Genomic DNA, 25374 nt, shown 5'->3' on the forward strand with positions numbered 1-25374 from the left:
AATTTGTAAAAATGCTAAAAACAACTTTGGTTTAGGATTAATTTGGATCAAAACCGGGTTTTTAATAAAAAAACGGGTCAGGAAACCGGGTCGCCGGGTCGGGATGAACCGCCGGATGAACCCAAAATCCGGTGACCCATCCCGGATTCCGGTGACCTCGATTGGGGTTCAAAACGATTTTGTTCTTCACAGATTTTAATGTAAAACGATTCTAAATCGGTATAGGAACACAGATATACACAAACCAACTACGAACAACAGTTCTGGGACAAACTCTGGCCAAAATCGATATGAACTCCGTCGAGCTCAAATAAAAACCGGCGAAAACTTCAAATCACAACTCCCTTCTCTACAGGCCTCGTCGATTTGCAAGACTTATACGAATCGATTGTAAATTCCATAAGAAACACAACCCACCCCTCTAGAACATCTAACAATTCCAAAATAAGAAACCCCCAAATTCAATCAAGAATATTCAAACGAACTATAAACCCTAATTTCTAATTTCGAGAATTAAACCCAAAATTTAACATGTTATTGAACTCCAAATCAAGAGTATAATATACCAAAATGATCAGAAAAACAAGCTCTACAACATACAATCATCAAATCATACAAACAATCTCTCGAACAAAAAATCATAATTTAATTATCAAGAAATTCGAATATAAATAATTAAATCAGAAAATACCTTTGAAATCTGCAGTGAAACGGATGAAAGATTTGGATTCTAGATTTCAGTAGCTTCGTTTTGAGTATATGTACGCCACAATCGGATATCGATAACGCCTCCGAATTTGTGTTTGATTATGAAGAACGAAATATAATTATAGTATTTTCTCTGTAAAATCTTTGTAAATACTGTTTGCAAATGATTTCTAGTACAAAATAAAATACGGTAAAGGCTATTTATAATTACGGAAAATTAGTATCCCGTTGGATCATTCCAGATACAAAATGGTACGTTTATTTATAAAAACTGATCCAAACGGTACCAGTTTTCGGGATAATTATCCAAATTAGTACAATTTGTATTGCGGTCTTGGTCTCCGTGCCTGGTTGCATGTATTACGAGGTAATAATTGTAATAATTTAATAAAAAGATCCCGTTTATCAAAAATACGAGTTTTATTGATTTACCGAACGAATAATGTATCGAAAATATTGTGCCGGGACCCGCTCATGACAAACCGTACGCCGGATCGAGAAAGTCAATATATTGAAAATGCTCGAAATATTGCAATTAGGTTAGGAAGGAGTTCTCGGAAAAGTTTCGGGTTATAAAAACGTAAAAACGGGTGACATCGGTTGGTTCCCGATTATATAAAATAGTTTATAGGTACTCGGAAAAAGATTTTCTAAAATCCATAAATTTCCTATAAAATCATAAATTAACATAAAAATAAATAGGAAGATATGACAATTATCTATATTTTATTTTGGACATATAAAAATTAAAATACTCAATTGATAATATTTTTAAACATCCAAATACATATACCACTTAACAGTTAATTCACAGAATAAATATTGAACATGCATAATATTTATTTGTTAGCAAAAATAATTACACGATATATCCCAAATATTACAATAAGGCATGTCTGAAGGACCACTACCCCTGCCTAGCATCGATCAACTGATAGACGCTACGGCTTGTTACCAGGTACTTCGTTTTCTTGATGCTTTTTCTGGCCATCATCAAATTTCCATGAATGACAAGGATGTGCCCAAGACAACGTTCATAACTCCGAAGGGGACTTATGCTTATATTAAAATGGCCTTCGGACTATAAAATGCTGGAGCCACATTCCAACGAATGGTGAACAAGGTATTTAAAGAGCAGATCAGTCGGAATATGGAAGCATATGTGGACGACATGATTGTAAAGTCACTGTTCCAAGATCATACTGAAGACTTGAAAGAGTGCTTCGAGACGCTCTGAAAAATAAATGCACCTTCGGAGTATCCAGTGGCAAATTCATGGGTTATATGGTTAGCGCCCATGGGATAGAGGCGAACCATGAAAAGATCGAAGCAGTAATTAACATGGAAGCCTGTAGATGCATCATAGACATCCAAAAGCTGACCGGTCGACTCGCCGCCCTTTGGTGTTTCATCTTCAGATCTGCCGAGAAGGCGCTCCCTTTTTTTGTCATACTCAAAGGGTCAAAGAATTTTGAGTGGGGGCATGAATGTCAAAAGGCATTCGAAGAAGTGAAAGAATACATCATTAAGGCACCACTCTTAATGAGACCTAATCCGAAGGAAATGCTTCAGTTTTACCTGGCTGTGTCCGAAAGAACGCTAGGGGCAGTTCTTGTGAATAATCACGAAGGTAATCAACATCCTATGTTCTATGTGTCTCAAGTCCTAAAGGATGCAGAAACAAGATACCCCAACGCTGAAAAATTTGCATATGGGCTGGTTATGGCCTTCCGAAAATTGGGACAATAATTTCAAAGCCGAACAATCCAAGTTGTCACCAGTCAACCTCTGAAGAAGATTTTGATAAGGCCCGAAGCCTCGGGAAGAGTGGTAGCCTGGTCTATCGAACTTGGGGAGTTTGACCTTGAATACGTCCCCGGGACGGAAATTAAGGCTCAAGCCTTGGCTGACTTCATGGTCGAATGCACGTTTTCGGGGCCGCAGGATCTCACCCCGGAAGAACAGCTCATTCGGACTCCTAGGAAATGGAAACTCTTTGTAGACGGGTCAGTCGCAGGGAAAATATGTGGGGCCGACTTAATACTTTCCAGCTTCGAAGGGTTTGAGATATGCCAGGCTATAAGATTTGACTTTTCCCTCACCAATAATGAAGCAGAGTACGAAGCACTCCTCGCGGGAATGGAGTTGGCCCGAAGTCTTGAGGCGAAGCACCTGAGGGCCTTCAGCGATTCTATGCTGGTAGTAAAGCACTTCACATGAGAGTATGAGCAAAGAGATCCTCGGACAAAGGCTTACGCCACCAAGGTAAAAGATGTTTCTCTGTCATTTGAAACTTTTGAGCTAAGTCAAATTGGCAGGGAGAATAATGGATGGGCAGATGCCCTCTTTAGGCTAGCTTTGGATTAGACTCAGAGCCTAACTGGTTCCATCTACCTCACCGAAGCCAAGACTCCTTCGATTGAGAAGAAAGAATGTCTGGAAATTTACCAAGGGCCGATTGGATGACCCCATTAAGAACCTTTTTAGAGAAAGGTATCATACCTCCAGATCGAAGGGAAGCACTAAAGGTAAAATATAGGGCGTTGAGCTACACTATCATTAATGGAAGAATGTATCACCGGTCTGTCAGCCAGCCCCTCCTCAGATGCTTAAATGTCGAAGAACAACATCAAGCTCATGAAGCTGTATACGAAGGAATTTGCGGAGAACATTTGGTTGATTGGTCCTTCGCCTTCAAAATCCTTCGTCAAGGGTTCTTTTGGCCAACTTTGAAAGCCGATGCCAGTGAATATGCCAAGAAGTGTGTACGATGTCAGTTGTTCGCCACAATTCCGAAGCAACCCCTGAAGAAATGACTTATGTTCTCAGCCCCATTCTGTTTTCCATATGGGTTGTTAACATAGTTGGCATTCTCCAAACAAGCACAAAATAAGCAAAATAGTGCATAATTTCCACCGACTACATGACCAAATGGGTCGAAGCCCGACCATTGTCCGCTATAACTTAGGAAGCAGCTAAGAAATACTTTCTTGAGCAGATTATTCTTCGATTTGGGATTCCGAAGATTTGCATCTCTGATAATGGAACTCAATTTATCGAAAATAAGTTCTGAAAGTTTTTGCACCACTTCGGGATTGAACAGAGGTTCAGCTCAGTCGCCCATCCACAAGGGAATGGGGCAATCGAAGTGGCAAACAAAATAATCTTTCCAGGAATAAAGAAGAGGTTGGGCGAAACTAAAGGAAGGTGGTCCGAAGAGCTCTCTTGGATCTTGTGGGCTTATCAAACGACCCCTAAATCTTCAATAGGGGAAACTCATTTTAGGATGGCCTACAGGATGGAAGCCCTAATTACAGTTGAAGTAGGCTTGGAGTCGTACCAAACTGAGGTCTACAGCGTGGAAACTAACAACTTCAGGCTAAGAGCGAACATGGACTTCTTGGAAGAAGAAAGAGAGGCTGCCCACCAAAGGAACATGAAATATTTGCTACAGGAAGCCCAACACTATGACTCCGGAATCAAGAAGAGGTCATTCGGAGTAGGAGACCTAGTCCTAAGAGAGCTGGCTGCTTCCATTCCAGCAAAACAAGGGAAGCTTCGGCCGAATTGAGAAGGGTTGTATAAGGTAATCAAAGTTAATCGTCCAGAAGCATACAAACTAGAAACGCTAACCGTCGAAGCAATCAAAAACACCCGGCACGCCAGTCGTCTTCGGAAATTTTATCAGTAAGAAATTTCCTTTAAAGTCAATTTGTACTTCTCTTTAAGTTTTATGTGAAAAGTGTAAAAGTTTAATAATAAATGAAAATGCACTTCTTTGTCACATATTTCATTTATTAAATACCAACTGAGTGGTCGAAGTAGTATTATCTAGGGGCGATCCCGAAGAAGATAAACTCTTCGGCCAACACATTCGGTTTGCTTATGAAAAAAGGATGAAAAGATAAAAATCTAGGGGCAATCCCACGAAAATCAAAAAAATCAAACATCCTTCACTCCGCAACTATTATCCAACTTGCAATGAACACGTGGCAAGGATGAATGAAGAATTCTTAGGGGCAATCCTAAGATAAGACTTTCTCCTTCGTCCATCCCTTAAAGAAGAACGAAGGAAACCCTATCTAGGGGCGATCCCGAAGAAGACAAGACCCTTCGTCCTCAAATCATGCATATATATGTAAGAGCGAAGAAAACCCTGACTAAGGGCGACCGCAAAGAAGACATGTCCCTTCATCCTCAAATTATACATGTACTTATAAGAGCGATGAAGGTCTGGTCTTTGGGCGATCCCGAAGAAGACTAGCCCATCCTCGGGCTTAATATCCCATCTACTTTTTACAAGTACCCACGTTGATCAAAGGAACGAAGGAAGGCCGGACAAGGGGCAATCCGAAGATGACCGCCGTCCCTGTTCCTTCGTCCAGTGGGAGCCCTTAGTAGTGTCAACAGCCTGAGGTTCTCTTCAAACTTAGACCTCGTCCTATGACACTTGGGGCCGAAAGAGGACATAAGAAGTAGTAAGGCCATGATTAAAAATTCTTAAAATTGCTAAGGCAAAAGACTAAGCCAAAGATGCAATAAAAATAATGCTGACAAAAGATGAAAGATGCATTAAAATATAAATGCCCGAGGGCTAGTTGAATTAAAAAAGCTCAAAGGCAGGAGTATCAATTACAAAAAAACAAATTTACAAGTCAAAAAGATGGACGAATGAAGCAGCTTCAAGAGTTGGGTATGACCATGGAAACACCAACAACAGACTTCACAACAAGATCATCTTCAGTCTTATCAAGCACCTCGGGGCTAAAAGCTTAGGCCTGAAGGTCTTCATCTGAAAGCTCTTCGTCTTCACCAGAAGAGACATGAGGGGCTTCGACTGCTGGTCGGCCGATAGAATCCTCCAGGCTATCGTCCAACAAATGCTTATAATCCCAGTTAAGGTCGTGAGCCTTCTACATGACATAATCAGCGCCGAACTAGAAGCAGCGCTCCTCCGTCATATCCAGCTATTTTTTCGTCTTCCAAAGCTCTTTTCGAGACTTCTTCAGCTGCGCATTTCGATGGGTGATCCTCCTATTCGCTCTGTCAAGGTCCCTTTCCAGCCTTGTCATGTCCCCCTTTAACACTTTGGCCTGACCATCCAGAGCCTCGCTCGGGGTCTTCACTCATTCGAGTTCCTCCTCGGTCGTCGTGGCCCTCCTCTCCAGCTCCTTCACCTCGGCCATCCTAGTCTCCATGTCCTTAACTTTGTCCTCAACCGCCACATCCCAAGGAGCAGCCTGCAAAAAATATACAAGGCAAAAATGTCAAATAAAAGAAGAAGAGAAATATACAGAAGGGAAGGCGAATAAATGTAAATCTAACTATGTACCAGGGACAAGAAGGACAAAAGCTCAGTACAAGCCTCGCTCAGAGAAGCCGATGCAAAGGCCGGAAGGTCGGTAGGGAGCTGAAGGTCGTGGCACAGGTCTGAGGCCACCTCATTTATTGACTGCCTAGCCGAATAGACAATATGGTTGGACGTCAGAATGCCCCAACCAGGAAGGTACGTCTGAACGACCCCGTCAAGGCTTCGGGTCCTCTTGGGAGGGGGCCCTTCTCCCATAAATTCCAGCTCATCCCCCTCGCCGTCTTCCGAAGTAAGCGAGACTTGGCGAAGTGGTGAGACCCTCTCAGCCTGGGGCCTCTCCTCTGTCTCCCCGGAGGGGTTCAGAGTAGCTTTCCTCCCAGTAGCCTTCTCCTTTGCTGCCTCCTCCGCAGCTCTCTTCTCGGCCTCCCTGGCCTTTTTTCTTTCAATCAAGGTATCCCAAGAAGACACTGAAAAACAATAGACAAAAGATAAGTTAGTCTCAATATATGCAGAAACAAGTAAATAAGGAAGACGAAATAAAGGAGAGGACGTTCAACGTCAAAAGAAAGCAACTAGGCAAATAAAAGTATAATAAAACTACAAGGGAAAGGAAACAGAAAAAGGAAGAGTTTGTTACCCCCACCCCACAAACTCGGGAGCCAGTCCTTGTACCGAAACTCCTCGGGACCAAGCTTGCCCATATTGACATCCACCAACGCCGCATAGTTATCCTTCTCTTCATCCATCAAGTTTGGCATAAGGAGAAGCGAAATGTTGACATCACACCACACCTACATCTCGGCCAGTTTAGGCCCACTGACGAAGCACCAATACATGTGGATGGTCTTATTGCTGGAATTGGTGGCCGTCCAATCCGCTCGGCCAGCCCGACGAGCGATGGTGTAGAAACTCAGGCTCTTCGCATTCTTCCGGAAATCATAGTGATACCAGAATAGCCGAGTGCCGGGAATAATTTCGGCGTGAAGACGCCTATTCTGGAAATAGTTTATATGGATGAACCCGTTGGGGTCTATCTGTCCTAGGGAAATCCCCATCTAGCTGAAGAGATGCCTCAGAATCTTCAACGTCGGTACTCTAAAGCCGCATTTGAACGCCGTTTCTGAAACCCCGACCGCACAGTCGCCGTATCCCTTCGGCACTTGTGGGGTGTCATAAATCCGTTCGTTCTCCTTGGCGGCATAAAGCCAGAAGAAGCCCCAAGGAACGAAGAAGTCAGAATACATCTGACGTACACGCTCCTTCGACAACTCCGATCGGTTGCTCGCCGCCGGGTAGTTCGTCACAGAACCATAGAGATCTCGCCCCGTCCTCTCTGGACGGATAGAAGATGTCTCAGCCAAACTATTCGACCTCGGGTCCCAAGTCTCAGCCAGAAGATTCGCTCGGTCCATGTCCCTGTATTCGGAAACAGAGAGACATTAGTCAATATACTCGGATTAAACCAAAAAGAAAAATAAAAGGGACGAAGGACCGAGTACATGTCCTATAACCGAGCGAACAAAGAAAGTGCCTGGAGTCGACTCCCGAAGGATGTTCTAACAAACAAGTTTCCCGGAGGAAATTCTTGCCCCCGTAGACCCTCTCCTGCCATCTTTAAACTCCAGACCAAATATCTATGCCCTGGGTCGCCTCCCAAAGGATGTTCTACAGCGAAGAACCCCCCGAAGAGAGTTTTTGACTAAAGAACACCTCGCATGCCTTCTTTAAACCCGTTGGGTGCCCCTAAAACAAAAAAACCCAAAAAACTCATATTAACTACCCAGAAAATATCCCATAAACCAAGACACAACCCCAAAACGCATACAAAGCCCAGGAAAGAGCCTCTGGACTTAAATGCAAAAACAACAACGCTGCTAAACTTGCATAGAAGCGCAAAATGCATAAAAATGGAAAAAGAGACTTACTGATTTGAAGATGTTCTTTGATTGAGATGGGATGATCTGGAAATGTGGAATTGTTGCTGCCCGTAATTGGAGAACTCGACTAGGATTGTTGTTGTTTGTGTTTGGATGCCGGAAAATGATAAAGGCAAAATAAAATACACCGTGACTATTATATAGGCGCTTGAAAATGAGTTTAGGTGCCAAAAGGGGCGACATTTGGGGAGCTTTGAAATGGACGTTCCGGATTGAAACGTTTAAGATTCAACGGCTGAGATTGAGCCATGAAATGACGTGCCAACAGCTGTCACATTAATACACCTACAAACTTCCATAAACTTGCCACGTGTACGAATGAGGATCAAGGAAAAACTAGAATAGTCGCCCTAGGGTTTCTTCGCCCCAATATGGGCCAAGACGGATGTCCATCGGCCCGACTGAAGGCCCAGTCGAAGGACAGGGACATGTTGGCTATGGGACCAATAAGGCCCACTGAATGAAGGTCCATCTGAAAATTACGCTACTGGGCCGAAGGTCCACTAGGATCATGAGCCGAAGGCCCACGGAATGCCACAGGTTGTGGCCCACTTCGTTTTCCATCCGTTGGAAACAAAGAGGTATAATGCCCCTTTTTCACTCCCTCATTAATAATGAGTAACGAAAAAACATTAATGGCAGAATTGGGTATAAAATCCCTTGGAAAGTAAAAAAATAAGGATATTCACATTCTCTCAAACATTCTACTTTCTTGTATTTTTACCCACTTTACAACCAGATTCTTATTCTCACACCGGAGGTGAATCGGGGAACAATCCGTCACATTCTCTTCACTTTCAGGTCACAGCCGAAGGCAACTTTACGGAGGCCGAAGCCTGTTTATCCATCTGAAGGAATTGGGGTGTAACATGTATACTGCTTCAAAAAGATTCCTTTGAGCTTCTACAATATTTGGAAAATGTATTGATACATGGAAAGTGTTATTCATTGCCTCACATGATTTCTAATGCCCGACTTCTAACGGGGAAGTTTAGATAGTTAGTTTGAAAGGAATAAGGCAACCGGAACAGGGGCATGTGAATGACTTAGGGCCCATTTGTTTATAAGGGAATGGACTCAGTTGAACTGAATGAAGTATTATCTAGTCATTCAGATTGTTTGATTAAGCATCAATTTTCCTGGACAATTCTTTTTTATCTGAACAAGTTCTGGACCGGTCATTGTAAAAATTTTAGCTGAACCATTCCTTCATCAATGCCCATGTCTCCACCTTACTTATTTTAAAGTTATAACAACAATCAACTTTATTGTAGGCTATTTTCATTATTATTACTTCACTAATTAAATATTTATTATATTTAATAAACACTCCTCATATGAAATTTTATTAATAAAATTCATATCTTCTTTCACATACTATTAAAAGTTACAATTTAATTCTCAAATAACATTAAAATGAAATTTTTGTAACTATTTGGTCAAATTTCATAATTATATAAGTATCTTTTTGTATTCATAATATAATTTTTCTCACGTAGATGAGCTTATACTTAGTAGTAAAATTTAATTTGATTTATTTAAAATCATTTATAAAAAATTAATGTGAAATTTACAATATTATTATGAATTACTTGTATAAATTTAAGATAACAAAATAATGAAACAAATGCATATAACACTAAGCAGTATAATAAAACTAAGAAGTAAATTAATTTCAATTTAAAATTTATTAATTTTATCATTCAACAATTTTATATTGATTTAACAATCAACATTACTCATTCAACATTCAGATTAAACATTGGTTCATAGTTTTAATCATTTAGAAATTATTATTCAAATTTAACAAATGAGCCCTTAGTATGTCAATACTAGGTAGAGAATGATTTATCGAAATGAAGTTACAATTTTCGATAGTCAAATTATTAATTTAAATACTAACGCATTTGTTATGTTTGGTATTTAACGGTTTGAATTTATTTATTTGGAACAAAATTATTTGATTAATAGTTGTTTCAATTAATTTTTTGTACATTTGTTGAAAAAACTTCTCGAAATAGTTTTTTCAAAATTAGTTTTTTGGGTTCAAAAAATTATTCATCAAACACTAATAAAGGTTTTAATTGATCAAAATTCTAATTTATTTCAAAAAAAAAACTCAAAAAATAACTTCCAAACACCGCTACAATATTAATATTTCACTTTTTAGAAACTTTAACCATGACGAACACAGCTAAGTAAACTCCTCGAAAAGAATCCAATTAAACTACATAAAACCCAGTTGATGGACATGATCAAAATTCGTCAAGGCTAAAAGAAGATGAAAGAGGTCCAGGCTATTTAGGAAGGGGAGGTGACATTGATTTAATTTACTTCACGTCAAACGAGTAACCTCTTTTACATTTTGTAAGTTTCTTCTTGTTTTTTAACGGCACCTTACCCTTCTCTCTGTCCCATACAATGATACAACACTTCTCTACACTTGCTTTAGTTTATATGTGTACTAGCAGTCTGCCACTCTGCTACTTACCTTGCTCTTTTTGTAACTTACCTTGCTCTTTTTGTTTTGTATACTTTCATATACAAAATACTCCTTCCATTTCCAAAAACATTTCCCGTTTGTATGAACACGTTTGCCGATATATACTTTTAGTTGTTAATATCTTTAATTTTTTATTAGTATTAAATATAAAAATTTTATTATATTAAAATACTTATAAATACGAATCCAACAAAATCACTCGTGACTATATTTGATCTTATAGATTAAATCCAACAAAATCACTCGTGACTATTTTTAATCTTATAGATTAAATGTAAATTAGTAGTTAATCACTGTAATGAACAGTAAAAAAGTCAAAATAAGAAACAAATTTCAGTAGTCAATCGATTGTCATGAACAGTAAAAAAATCAAAATAGGAAACAGATTTTGGGATGGACGAAGTACAACTTACAAGGCACATTGACCAATGTGATGATATTTCAAAGCATGTGCTAGGACTGTAGAGGTGGCCAAACGGGTGGTTCAACCCGCCCGAACTCGCCCCGGCTCGCTTAATAAACCGTTAAAATTTGACTCGTAGCGGGGCGAGTTAAACTCCACAAGATGGAGTTCTACTTATAACTTACTGTGTAAAGCAATTAAATATAAGGTAGTTATCACCGAGTTATATAATTCTGATTCCAGAAATCAAGTGGAGGATGATGAAATATATTTATATATCTTTGCAGGTGTATATACTAAAACAAGAGAAAAAAATGAGCTGAAAGTAAAACTGCTATCTGACTTATTATTCAAAGCGTTGCAATAGAGGAGTTTATAGAAAAAACAGAACACCCACATCAGCTAGAAGCACGCACATATCAACTACCAGTTTCCTAAAACTACTCCACTACCTTATTACTAGTTCAACACTCCTGAAAACTCTCTGAGACTACAAAGACTAAATCAAATAAACTTAAACAATTAAAACCTACAATAATCAGCTAATAATAAATATGTTTAGATTAAAAATATCCAACAAGCTCCCCCTTAATTTGAACATATTCACTTCAAGTTCTTTACTACCGGCAGCTCCCTCATCTTCTCAAACCTTGCAGTCGACAGAGCCTTGGTTAGTATATCAGCCCTTTGCTCCCCTGTTCCAATATACTTGACGATGATCTTCCCGGTTTCCACACACTCTCTAATGAAATGAAAACGTAAATCGATATGCTTGCTTCGCCCATGGAATAATGGGTTTTTTGCTAGGTCTATCGCTGAACGATTGTCGATGTAAATCACCACTGGTCCAATGTTAACATCCATGATCATGCTGAGTAAATTCTTGAGCCAAACACCTTGACATGCTGCAGCCATTGCAGCCATGAATTCTGCTTCACAGGAGGACAATGCAACACATCGTTGCTTCTGAGACACCCACGTGATTAGGCTTTTACTCAAGTAAAAGGCCATACCACTTGTACTTTTGTGATCATCCACGTTCCCTCTCTAATCACTGTCTGTATAACCAGACAACAAGTGATTTCCAGAATGTTCTGAATAGGACAAACCGCACTCCAAAGTACCTGCAACATAACGTAAAATTCGCTTGACTGCACTTAAGTGTTGCTCAGTGGGTCTCTCCATGAAACGGCTCACCATACCCACTGCGTATGATATGTCCGACCTTGTATGCACAAGGTACCTGAGTCCTCCAACCAGACTTTTATAGACCGTAGAATCAACTGCTTTTCCAATAACATCTTTGCTCAACTGAATTTTAGGTTCCATGGGGTATTTTGTTGGTTTACACCCCAACATTCCTGCCTTTTCAAGTAGCTTCTTCGCATAGCCTGTCTGCCTTAATTCAATACTGCCTCGTCGTTGTTCTACCTCAATGCCAAGATAGTAGGATAGTTTCCCCAGGTCACTCATATCGAATTCACTCCTCATTTGATCCTTAAATTTCTGCACATTTCCATTACTTGATCCTGTTATCAAAAGGTCGTCTACGTAGACACCAACAATTAAAAATTCATTTTCTTCTCGCCTAGTGTAGACAGCATGTTCATAGGGACATTTTTCAAAACCCAAATTTTCAAGGCATCGTCTTAATCTTGCATACCACGCACGAGGGGCTTGTTTAAGCCCATACAATGCCTTCAACAATTTGTAGACCTTCCTTTCTTGGCCCTTCTTCTCGTAACCTTCTGGCTGTAAAACATATACTTCCTCTTGGATTTCACCATTTAGAAATGTGGTTTTTACGTCCATGTGGTGGACTTCCCATCCGTGTTTTGCTTATATTGCCAGAATTAACCGCACCGTTTCCATTCTCGTAACAGGAGCAAACACTTCTTCAAAATCAATACCTTGATGCTGAACATATTCCTTGGCCACCAACCGTGCTTTATGCTTTACCACGTTTCCATTCACGTCCTTCTTTATCTTAAAAATCCACTTCAAACCTATAGCCTTGTGACCATGAGGTAAATCTGTTAGAACCCACGTATTATTCCTTTCAATGGACTTTAATTCACTTTCCATTGCATCTCTCCACTCTTTATCTTTTGTAGCTTGTAATAACGAGGTGGGTTCTTCTACTGAAAGCATGAGCATCTCATCTTCAATTTTAATTTCTTCCGTTTCGTTGTAAATGTCACTCAGCAGTCAAAATCTCCTTGGTTCACTGCTTTGTTTCTGACCCACTAGATTCAGTACTATAGTTGCCTTTTGTTGACTTGATGGATTGACTGGATGTTCGTGACTGACCAGGAGTGAATTCTTCACCCAAATTTTGAGTCTGTACAGTAGTACTAGCTTCACTCACATATTTTGAGTCTGAATACACAGTATCGGGTGCTTCAGTGTTCACCATCACTAATGAACTTGGGAATGTTACTTCACCTTCATTTTTCTGTTGATCTTTCCATAGCCAAACCTTGTCTTCTCGATACACCACATCCCTACTTATGTGTACGCGACCTGCAATAGGATCATATAGTCTGCTAGCTTTCGTCCCTGGTTCCTTGCCCAAATACACAACAGCCTTACTACGATCATCGAGTTTCTTCACCTGTACCTGTGGTAATTTCATATATGCCAGGCAGCCAAACAATCGTATATGTTTAAGATTGGGTTTCTTACCTCTCCATGCTTCATAAGGCATTGTTCCTGATAATATCTTTGTTGGCAATCGATTGAGCAAATATATTGAGTGACAGACTGCTTCTCCCCACATAAATGCTGGTAATTCTGTTCCCCTCAACAAGCTTCTAGTCATGGCTCCTACCGTTCTGTTCCGGCGTTCAACCACCCCATTTTGTTGTGGGGTGTACGGAGCTGTATAGTGTCTGATTATGCCAGCTTGTTCACAATATCTCGTGAATTCATTTGAGCAGAATTCCCCTCCCCTATCTGTTCTGAAAATTTTAATCACTCCACTTGTTTCCTTTTCAACCATGCTCCGAAATTTCTTACATTTTTCAAATGCTTCGTTTTACTCCTTCAACATATAAACCCACATTTTTCGTGAATAATCATCAACTAGTAAAAAGAAATACCTGTTTCTGGAAGGTGTGTGAGGAGATATAGGACCACACATGTCCCCATATATCAACTCTAAGGGCTCCTTTGCATGAAACATTATTTGTTTTGGGAAGTTTTTCCTCACTTGTTTAGACATTATGCACCCTTCACAAATTTTTCTTGGCTGCTTCAAGTCTGGTAAACCATATGCCATCTTTTATTTCAACATGTGAGTGAGTGCCTGGAAGTTGACATGACCAAGCCTTGCATGCCATGTCCATGCATTTTTTTCAGCTTTTAATAGTAAGCACAAAGGTGCACTCTCTTCTAGACTAATTTTGTATAGTCAGTTCACTGATTTTGTGACTTTCATCAGCAATATCCCTTTCTCATCGTGAATCCAAAGTAAGTCTCCATCAAGAACCACCTTGTTAAAATCTTCAGCCATTTGTCCGAGACTTATTATGTTGTTACGCAGCTTTGGGATGAAGTATACGTCTCGTAACGATTTTTCTTCTCCATTTTTACATTTAAAAGATACAGTCCCCTTCCCCTTTATATCAACAGAGGAGCCATCTCCAAATCGAACCACGCCTTTTACATTTTCATCTAGATCCTTGAATTTTCCCTTTTGACCAGTCATATGATTGCCGGCCCCATTTTCGAGGAACCACACTTGTGAATCTCTTCCTTCATCTGATGCCTTTAATTCGGGGACCATTCTTTCCTCATTCAACATGATCATCCCAGTTTCATCATCCCTGCACTCGGTGAACAAAAGTGCAGGCTCTTCTTCCTCTGTCTTGGACAGGTTGACCTCTTTCTGTACGTCTCTCACATCTCTTCGTGGCTTACGACACTCGTAAGCAAAGTGCCCATAAGTTTGACAATTAAAACATCTCAGCTTGCTCCTATCTCGAGTGCCTCGATTTCCATCTCTTCCCCGAGGATCTGCACTCCCTTTTGTTCATTTCAACCACTCTTCTCGGGTCATCAACAATTGACCCTCAGCACATTCTTTCTTTCTCCAATCTTCTGTTGTCAATAGGAGCTGTCCTTGCATCGATTCAGTTGGTCCACGAATCCGTTCTTCATGCGCCTTGAGCGATCCAATGACTTATTCTAATGACATCTCCTCTAAATTCCCGAATTGTTCTATAGCCGAAGCAATTTGCAAGAATTTTGAGGGAACGGCTCTGAGCAGTTTCTTCACCACATAAGCTTCTTCCATATTCTCTCCCAATGTCCTAATATTGGTTACCAGGTTGTTTAGCCTCATGTAAAAGTCATCCAATTGTTCCATTTCTTTCATCTTTAAATACTCAAATTCACCTTTTAAAGTCTGTGCCCGAGCTGCTTTGACCTTATCTGCACCCAAACTCACCGTCTTAATAGCGTTCCAAGCCTCCTTTGCAGTACGTTTTTCCGTAATTGATAGTAATAGTTCTTCAGGAATTCCTTGGTAAATCACTGCCAGTGCTCACTTGTCCACTTTGTCCTCCACGATGCTTTTCCCATCTTTAGTTTCTTTGGGTTCTATGGCATCCCATACTCCATGAGCTTGCATAAAGACTTTCATCTTCAATGCCCATGCGGTGTAATTCGTTTTTGTCAGCATGGGATAGCTTAACCTGAAAGAGCTTTCCTTTTGTTTGCTTGTCTCTAGGTCTTAAGGCTCTGATACCAGGTGATGAAATATATTTATATATATTTGCAGGTGTATATACTAAAACAAGAGAAAAGAATGAGCTGAAAGTAAAACTGCTATCCGTCTTATTATTCAAAGCGTTGCAATACAAGAGTATATAGAAAAAAAACAGAACACCCACATCAGCTAGAAGCACGCACATATCAACTACTAGTTTCCTAAAACTACTCCACTACCTTATTACTAGTTCAACACTCCTGAAAACTCTCTGAGACTACAAAGACTAAATCAAATAAACTTAAACAATTAAAACCTACAATAATCAGCTAATAATAAATATGTTTAGATTAAAAATATCCAACAGAGGATAGATTAATTAATGAATCTATGTGGGTGTTGGCAATTAAAGTTCGTGATTTGCTTGAGTGTTTTGCACATGCCACTAAAAAAATTTCTTATGTTTACGAATTAAATGTACATCATGTTATTATTGAGTGTGTAAATATTGTTACTACTTTACAACAATTTGAAAATGATGATCGCTTTTTTGAAATAGTTAAGACAATGAAAAAAGTGGATTGAGTACTTTACAGAATTTCCTTATATTTATGGTATTGCATTTCTTCTTGATCCCGGTGTTAGAAAAGAGGGTTTAGAAAATATGTTAGAACATTACTATCAAGTGTTAGGAGTTTCATATAATCATGCACTTTATGTACAAAATTGTATAAACTTTTTACATCGTCTTGTAGATATATATACTCCCAAAACTCAAAATATCGTCCCATCTAAAACTAGTAATGTTAGTAGATTTAATAGTACTATTTCGGGAATATTAACTAAAAAACAAAAGTGTAAAATTTACACCACGACTTCCACACCTATTTCTTCTTTTAGTATGACTTGAGAGTTTTTTTTCTTACAATTATGAGTTAGACGAAGATTTTTCAATACTAATTTGGTGGAAAAATCATGAGAATCAATATCCGGTTTTAGCTAAAATTGCAAGGGATATTTGAGTAGTTCCCGCCTCTACAATTGCGTCCGAGTCCGCTTTTACCGCAGTAGAAGAATGTTGGACGAAAAAAGATCAAGTCTTGCACCGGACATTGTAAAGATATGTGTTTGTAAAAAAGATTGGGATCAAGCTGCAAAAACACAAGGAAGGAAAGAAGATAATTCAGATGGAGAAGAAGGTATTTGAATGACAATGGACACATCCTCGGAATCGGGTACGTCAACTACCAACAAACAATAAGAACAAGAAGAATTTGTATAAATAAATAGTGGATTAGATATAATATTTTATTTTATATTTTATATTTCAATTGTTTCATAGTTTGTTTAAAATGTACACGCAGTTTGTTCCGTTTTATTAGAGAGGAGTCCTCTCAAACTTTTTGTAAATCTTTTTTAAAATTAATAAAATTTATATAGGTATCGTCCTCTTTTATTTATTTAACATATATTATTATTAAATGTTCAGATGAATATTTAATATAAGTTTACATATAAAATAAAAATGAGACAATTATCGTATGATTGTTACTATAACTAAGATATGCACAAATATATATCTAAAAAAACTGCTTGCAATTCCGCAGTTACAACTTGCAAGTTGTATTGTTTAAATAATAAAAAACTTAACTCACCCCGCCCCGTCCCGTAAACCCGCCCCGCCCCGTAAACATAAACCCGCCGCACGCGCCCCATTTTCTGTCTGTTATTTATAATCTTCCCTGACCCGTTCAGCTCGTATAAACCGCGAGCTGCACGCGAGTTCAACTTATACGAATCGGCACAAACCGTATACTTAGACGTGCCGTTCACGAATTAAGATATAGCCAACTCGGACTATTAAAAAACCAACACGGCACATCTGGCACACTCATTTAGCCACCACTAACTGGGAGTGACAACACTTCTTCTTCTTCTTCTTCTTCCATCTCTCGCCCTTTATTCATATCTTTCTTTTTCTCTTTTTTCTATACCTCTCCGGCTAATATTCCAAACTATAATAACACCAAGCATATGTGTATGTATATCTGCAGATTGTGCAGACATATATGCTCTCTGGACACTAACTTTAACTGACTTGTATTTTCTTTAGTGGAGCTAGCTGTATTGTAGCCTAGCCCTAGCAATTTGCTTTGAGCCTGCCAACTTTGGCTTTATTAAGGATACTATATTACCTGGCTCCTCAGGTGTGCTTGAATTATTGTTTTAAAAAAGTTCCTCATTTAGATGATTAGATCCCCTGCAAAGATACATCAATTACCTAGCTACATCCTATTCCTCTTTTCTTTTGCTTGTAATCTCCCAAGAAGTAATTATATGAAGAAGCTAACGTCCACATTTTGCCTTAACCAAACCTTATTGTATTCTTTTTATATGTGAAATATATTTATCAATTTCCGTGTAATATTTATCCAAAAACAATACCCGGTTGCACGTTAGCAAGAAGAAAAATATAATGTTTGTCAAATATGTTCCCAAAATAATTATAAAATATTATCCATCAATTTCATTAAATACCCTTCATTCACATTAATGACATCAATTATATCATTTTGGACTTCCACATCAGCCACTACACGTCATTTTGTAATAATTTTTTTATACTTTTTTATGTGACTCTAACATTAGTCTAGCTAGAAAATTACTTAAAGATAGAAAAGAATAAGGCACGGAGATTATGAAAATATATAAAATAATAGGAACAAATAAGAAAAATGGATAAATTAACAAAAATCGATTAATATTTTAAATATCAAAAGTTAATAGGTATAATGAAGAAAAACAGAAAATATAGTTAATTTTATTTTATAAAATTTTGTTTTTATACAATTTTAGAATTACATAAAATTGGGATGACAAATCCAAAAAATTAAAAAAAAAAATCTGGAGAAATAGTACTTGATGAGTGACTGTAAAGTGTAAAGTAAGGAAGAAAGTGCAGGGTGTGTGAAGTGAGGGTACTGGAGTAAGACTAAAGCGGGGACAGTACATGGGCAAAGCGAAGAATAGGAAGAAAATGATGGCTTTAACAATGTTGTATATGCTTAGTAGCTAGGAAATATACTCCTTTAGTCCTACTTAATTGGTTAGGTTACTTTTCGATATGCTTGTATAATTTTATAATATTTTTTTTAAATAAAATTTTATATTTAAATTTTTATTCAATTTTTTTAAAAAAAACATTATGAAATTCTATTTTCTCCATTTTGGATCAGGGGTATCGTTGACTAACTAAACTCGTTGTTTTCTGGTCCTCCTTCCGTTCGTTTGCGACTCGAACACATGGGGCAGGCCGGACCTTTTACTATTTTATCTTCTTTTTTTGTTTAAAATTTCCTTATGGTATTACAATTTACAGGTAGCTTGCTAGCTATGTAAAAGCAGACCCCCCCCCCCCCCGATCTGGCTTTAGATTAATTCTTGTGTATGAATTGCGTATGATCATGAAACAATTATACGCGGCTGGCTAATCGCATTTACCAGGATAACACATATATGCATGCACTAATCTTTGCGTGAAGGCAGCAGAAGTAGCATTCTGCTGTTATTCATGTAACCTGCCAAATTTGCGGTACTTGATTTGTGGGGATAAAAGATATGAAAGTTAGTTTTTTAAACTAGTTTAGAGGTTTGAGTCGGCATTAACAGTTGGTAGTTAACTTTTTGTAATAACGATTATTTTTTTTCAAAAAAATATTTACAGGAGTTTTTTCAATTCAGGTATAAAAAAAATTAATTGAAATTTTTATTTACCAATAGTTTTGTTCAAAATAATTAAATTTAATCAATTTGTCAAAATAACTTGATCAATTAGTTAAAACGGCTAATTCAATTGATTATAGCTAACCTATAATCACCGAATAGTGCCAAAATTGCGGGCCAAGAAAATTATTCAAGAGAGAGAGAGATAATAGAATATTGTTAGTGCACAGGTTTCTGATGATGTGTTTCTAATCGAGAACAAGACAACTGATTATCTGAGACATTGCAGATTGATTAGACAGTCCAGGAACGTATAACTGTTTGGTTTGATAGGGTTTGTTATAACTCTAGTTTGACTAGGTTTTTATTTCCTATTTGATCTCAAACAAACTCTTTCAAGAAAAACCTATTTGATCTATTCAACACTTATCTTTATCAAGGTTTATCTCTTTAACAAGCTAACAGATTATCCTCTAATAACTTATTCAAATTATTTTCAAACAAACCAGTTTCAATTTTATCTATCTCATCCATTGTTTGAAAATCGAATATGTTAGAACTTGTGCCTAAAAATACAACTCCTGTTTTCAGATTTATGGTTAATGCTTACTCGCTCCATCTTTATTCTGAAACATCATTCTTGTTCTACATACATACTTTGAATACCCAGTTGAACAAGAGATTAGGTTACTTGTAATTTCATATTTCATTTGATTGTACGTGTATTCATATCAACTTGTGTCGGGTTGTGGCAAGCATTTTGATTTCAAAGGATTAGCCAAGGTAGCCAGTGGGCTAGGTTATAACAGGTGTGCTAGGTAGAAAATGTGCTAGAAAAATGGTTCTTTTGTGGCTATTTGTTTGTAATCAAAGAAAAGATTTTAGATTCTTTTATTGAAGTTGATATAATACATTCTCTATACAGTTGACATGGAGACTTGAATATAGGCCATAGACTAGGAGTAGGGGCCGAACCAAGTGAAAATGTCTTGGTGTTCTGCATTATTTAATTTCTTTATTACTGCATTTACATTTCAGTAATTTATATTCTGCAGATTTATTGAGACTGTCTCATTGTCTGTCTCATTCGTAAAAGGTATGTCCCATTCACAAAAGAGACTGTACCATTTATCTTAATAATTAGATTTTCGGATATTTAGATTGTGCCTTCGAATTTCATTTGGTATCAGAGCGGGTGCATTTAATTCTCTGTTTAGTATTTATTTTTGTAGCGGTCCATGGCTCAATCAGATTGGTAATCGAATAATTACTCGCAATTGCTTCACGGTGCTGAAAATTACAACGACTGGAAATTCCACATGAAAATCTTCCTCCAGCGTGATGCTTTTGAATGGGATGCTGTAGAAAATGGTTTTGCAGTCCCAATGAAAGATGACAAGCCTAAATCTCTCAAGGAACTCTCACCTGAAGAAGTCAATGCTATGAATTCTAATGTTAAAGCTATGAATTCACTTTTCAATGCAATGGTGGCTACTGAATTACGTAAAGTATTAACTTATACCACTTGAACAAATCTGGGATACTATCAAAGTCAGCCATGAAGGTACATTTAAGGTACGTGAAGTCAAACTTAGTATGATAATGAGTGATTATGAAGGTTTCAGGTTGGAAAGAGATGAAAGTGTCAGATATGCTCAAGAAAGGTTCTTGACCTTGATGAATTCTATATCACTTCTGGAAAGGACTATTCCGCAATCCGAAATTAATCAAAAAATTCTCAGGGCTATGCCAAATAAATTTGCTCCTAAAGTCACCATACTGGCAGGATTCGACTCTTCTCTCTATGATGAACACTCTTACAATCTTTAGTGAACTGGAAGAATTTGAGAATCAGTTACGCAGATATGATGAAGAAGATAATATTCCTCGGAAAAAGACATTGGCACTTAATGCAGATACAGATGAATCTCCTGATGATTCCGGTGAGGAAATCGCACTCCTGACCAAGAAGTTCCACAAATTTCTTGTTAAAAGGAATGCATCAAAGAGACCTATGAAATCTAAGTTTTTAAAGAAGGATTTCAAGTCCAATCCCAGTAAAGAAAACAAGATTAATTCAATGAAGGATACATGATTTGAATGTGGAAAAAATGGGCATTTTAAAAAGGACTGTTATAAGCTAAAAAATAAGAAGAAGGCATTTTATTACATGGAGTGATGATGATTCTGATGTGGAGATAGACTCGGATGATGAAGTTGCTCAACTATATTTTGCTGGACTCGAAGACAGCTCCGATGATAATGATGAGGTACAAAATGTTCAATATAATGTAAATTCAAATATATCTACAACTGTACTAATCTTGCAGGCTCAGAATAGAAAGCTAAAAGAAAAGAATGCTTATTTAAAACAAGCATTAAGTCAAATTCTCAGTGAAATGGATAATCCTATGAAAGATAAAGTTTTGGCTGCTGAAAATTGATCTTTAATTGAAAATATATCTAAACTTACTGAAGAAAATGAGTATCTCAAGAATGAGATTGAAATGAAAGATGAATGTCTTGAAGCTTTGATGAAAGAGTCAGCCTTTGTGGACCCAGAAACTGTTAAAAGAGACAGTGCTCCTGACCCCTTGGTTCCTGAACTAAAGCAGAAAGTTGCACAGCTAGAAAAGGATCTAGCAAAGTGTTTTCATTGAGAAGGAACTCTGAATGCTTTACTTGCAGAATAAAAATCTTCTCTTGATAAAGGAGGATTAATATTCGAATCTATCAATAAAAGAGCATTTCAAAGCGGTTACAAGAGGACTCCAATGAAGTACAAGATGCCCTATGAGAAATGTTGAGATTGTGGTAAACCTGGTCACACTACTTCTGAATCAAGATTATGTGGTATCAAGGGCCACTTTTCTATCTCATTTTATAGATCATCTACTAAATATAAATCTATCCATGCATCCATTAATATTGTTCAGATACGGATTAAGAAATCAGATAGACACTTATATAAGATTTATGAAACTAACCAACCAGGACCCAAGGTTAAGTGAAGCAATTTTTACAGGTGTGTTTGAAGGTCCACTTTCCTTATAATAAATGGATAATCGATAGTGGATGCTCTCGCCATACGACTAGTGATAAATCCAAGTTTCTCTCACTCTTCGCTAAAGAGGGAAGTCTAGTTACACTTGTTGACTCTAACACCGCACGTATTATTGGTAAAAGCACCATTGATAATGACAGGTGTGCTATTACGAATGTTTGTTTAGTTGATGGTTTGAAATATAACTTGATTAGTGTAAGTCATAACTTATTGATGCTGGTCATAAGGTTAATTTTGATAAAGATGCATGTTATATTGGTACTAAATCTAATAAGTTTGCATTAGTTGCCAAACAAAGGGGAAATATTTTTGTCTTAGATTTTTATGAACAACATTAAGAAATATGTCTTGCTTCTGTTCAAGAACAACAGAATCTCTGGCATAGACGTCTCGGTCATGTACACATGGACTTGCTTCGAAAGATATCATCTTGTGGTCTTGTACGAGGTCTACCAAAGCTTAAGTACAAGAAGATGGAACCTTGCATGACATGTCAGCTTGGTAAACAGGTGAAAACTTCCTTTATTGCTAAGAATAACGTATCAATGACTGATCCTTTACAGTTACTTCATCTTGATCTTTTTGGTCCTGAACGCTATGTAAGTCTTGGTGGTAAGAATTATGCTTTTGTTATAGTCGATGATTATTCTCGTTTTACTTAGTTATTATTTTTACATACTAAAGATGAAGCATTGTTGAGTTTAAAGATCTCATTAATAATCTTGAGACTAAGTATTCTTTAAGCTCAAAATAATTCGTAGCGATCATGGAGGTGAATTCGAAAAAGACTTCATAACCTTTTGCAAATCGAGAGGGATTATGCATGAATTCTTAGCTCCCTGTACTCCTAACGGAACGGAGTTGTTGAACGTAAAAATAGGTGTCTATAGGAAACAGTTAGAACTCTACTTCATGAGAGTAAGATACTACGGAAATTTGGGCTGAAGCGGTACACACTTCCTGTTATATTTTAAATAAAGTGCTTATTCGTCCTATATTGCTTAAAACCCCTTATAAATTGCTTAAGAGAAAGACTCCTAACATCAGTTATTTTCGAGTTTTTGGTTCGAAATGTTTTATTTTAGATACTCTGAATAACCGAGGTAAGTTCGATCCAAGATCGACGGAAGGAATTTTCTTGGAGTATTCTTCTACATGCAAGGATTATCGTGTCTATAATTAAATCAAGCACAAAGTAGAAGAATCTATCAATATTGATTTCAATGAATCTACTCGTAATATCTCTCAAATTGATGAAGATTATGCTGATCTACCGTCTCATTCTCAAATGAGACAACCTCTTTCTCAAAAGAGTCAGTCTCCTTCAGACAAATCAAGCTGTCAAGATTCTCCTAGTTCATCTCGGTCTTCTGGTAATTTACCAAATTCTCCTCATGGTTCAAATAATATTGGTTCCCCAAGGACTCTTAACAACCACACAACTGATTTCATTGCTTCTCCATCGGATAGATCTTCACAAGAGTAAATGAGACAGTCTCATTTGAAAAAGACAACCCCTATTCATTTCCAGCAGATAATTCTAATGAAGAAGAAATGAGTAATAATCATCTTCCAAAGTCATCCAGAACTATGAAGAATCATCCTCCAGATAATATTCTTACAGATTTAGATCAAGAAATCTCAACTCAAAGCATACTTCATAATTTATATGCATGATGTTCTTTTGTTGTTGAATTCGAACCGAAAAATGCTCAAGAAGTTGTTGCAGATGAACACTGGTCAGTTGCAATATAGGGAGAACTGAATCAGTTTGAGCGTTGTGATGTATGGGAACTTGTCCCACCTCCCAAGGATGCTAAAGTCATTGGCACTCATTGGGTTTTCAAAAATAAAAAGGATGAAGATGGCAACATTATTCGAAACAAAGCTCGATTGATCGCATAGGGATACAATCAACAGGAAGGAATCGATTACAACGAGACTTATGCTCCAGTAGCACGATTAGAAGCAATTCACATTCTTATGGATTTTGCTGCTCACAAGAAGTTCAAGCTTTATCAAATGGATGTCAAGAGTGCCTTTCTAAATGGTTATCTCAAGGAAGAAGTATACGTCAAGCAACCTTCATATTTTGTTCATGAAAAGTATCCTAACTATGTTTACAGGCTTAAGGAATCTGTCTATGGATTGAGACAACCTCGTCGGTGTTGGAATGACCGTCTCAGTCAATTTCTTGTCAATAATGGTTTTACTCTCGGTACACTCGATCCAACTCTCTTTATTTTTCATAAACGTGATCATTTTCTTTTAGTTCAAGTTTATGTAGATGATATTGTGTTTGGATCTACTAATGAATCTTTGTGTAAGTGGTGTTCTGACTGCATGCATAAGGAATTTGATATGAGTTTAATGGGTGAACTACAATACTTTCTAGGGTTGTAAATTAATCATTCTGCTGCAGGAATTTTTATTCACAAAGGCAAATTATTGTGTATATGTTGTGTACTTGATGATTTCATGAACAAACATCTTGGTAGATTTTACTTACTGAAATAATGTAGCACTCGACGGATAAGGTTTAAAGTCCCGACGGATGACTCAATATAGTCCCGACGGATGATAACTTATTATCCATCGAGTGAGTAGCTTGTGTAATAATAAGTCTGAAGCACATTTCTGCATACACATTGTTTAGAATCTGTAGTAGTACTTAAGTCATGTTGACTTTAGTTAGATATGCAGAATAGGTTGATTAATTGTACATAGATGATGTCTTGTAATTCTGCATAAGTGAAATGAAGTCAAGTGCCTAATTGCTACCCGACGGATGAACTACAATGAATTCGACGGATGATCAACAACCCGACGGATGATCAATAACTCGACGGATGATCAATAACCCGACGGATAAAGAATTCAAATATCTGTTGACGGTGAAAACTCAATCACATGCGTCGAGTGGATGAAAATGGAATGTGGTAGCCTATTCAACTGGGTTTTCGAGAACAAAGAAGCATTGCCATTTCCATGCTATTATGAAGATATTCAAAGAT

The 25374-nt window shown here is 37.6% G+C and overlaps 2 protein-coding genes across 2 annotated transcripts; one reads left to right on the plus strand and one right to left on the minus strand.

Moving 5' to 3' along the window:
- Positions 1 to 2622: 2622 nt before the first annotated feature.
- Positions 2623 to 4279, plus strand: LOC141691707 (uncharacterized). Its single transcript, XM_074496466.1, has 2 exons — positions 2623 to 2907; positions 3812 to 4279. The coding sequence occupies exons 1-2, from the start codon at positions 2623 to 2625 to the stop codon at positions 4277 to 4279; spliced, it is 753 nt and encodes a 250-aa protein (XP_074352567.1).
- Positions 4280 to 14274: 9995 nt separating this feature from the next.
- On the minus strand, positions 14275 to 15546 carry LOC141691708 (uncharacterized). The gene is made up of 3 exons (XM_074496467.1): positions 15421 to 15546; positions 15190 to 15336; positions 14275 to 14778 (listed from the first exon to the last, which is right to left on the minus strand). Exons 1-3 carry the CDS (start codon positions 15544 to 15546, stop codon positions 14275 to 14277), a joined length of 777 nt encoding a protein of 258 aa, XP_074352568.1.
- Positions 15547 to 25374: the final 9828 nt, after the last annotated feature.

The sequence above is a fragment of the Apium graveolens genome, chromosome 10 (assembly GCF_009905375.1).
Source record: "Apium graveolens cultivar Ventura chromosome 10, ASM990537v1, whole genome shotgun sequence".
Classification (NCBI taxonomy): domain Eukaryota; kingdom Viridiplantae; phylum Streptophyta; class Magnoliopsida; order Apiales; family Apiaceae; genus Apium; species Apium graveolens.